This window comes from Penaeus monodon, chromosome 24 (genome assembly GCF_015228065.2).
Source record: "Penaeus monodon isolate SGIC_2016 chromosome 24, NSTDA_Pmon_1, whole genome shotgun sequence".
NCBI classification, from domain to species: Eukaryota; Metazoa; Arthropoda; class Malacostraca; order Decapoda; family Penaeidae; genus Penaeus; species Penaeus monodon.
In genome coordinates this window covers 25,462,170-25,462,382 of record NC_051409.1, presented here as the reverse complement: position 1 = coordinate 25,462,382, position 213 = coordinate 25,462,170, and the positions used below count along the sequence as shown (strand labels likewise).

At 27.2% G+C, this 213-nt stretch overlaps 1 protein-coding gene across 1 annotated transcript in view; it reads right to left on the bottom strand.

Annotated features, from left to right (window-relative positions):
- Positions 1 to 213, bottom strand: part of LOC119588678 (diacylglycerol O-acyltransferase 1-like) — a gene marked incomplete in the record, with an annotated part of 67,292 nt that overhangs the window by 1,953 nt on the left and 65,126 nt on the right. Inside the window, 1 exon segment of the mRNA XM_037937313.1 lies at positions 18 to 62. Within this exon segment, the coding sequence (XP_037793241.1) occupies positions 18 to 62 (45 nt within the window).

The window sequence follows — 213 nt, the reverse complement described above, 5'->3', positions numbered from 1 at the left end:
TATCAATATATACTTACTGCTAGTTTCAATAGCCGTTCAGCACACCTTATAAAGTCAAGGTCCTGAAAAAGAAAATGAAAAACTCCATCAACTGGAAAGAAATTTATAATCAACTAAAATAAATGTGATGACTAATCAAATAATCTTTTAAGGATTGTGTTTTTAATGAATGTAATATTTAAAGGATGGTATTATAATATCTGTCTTTTGCAC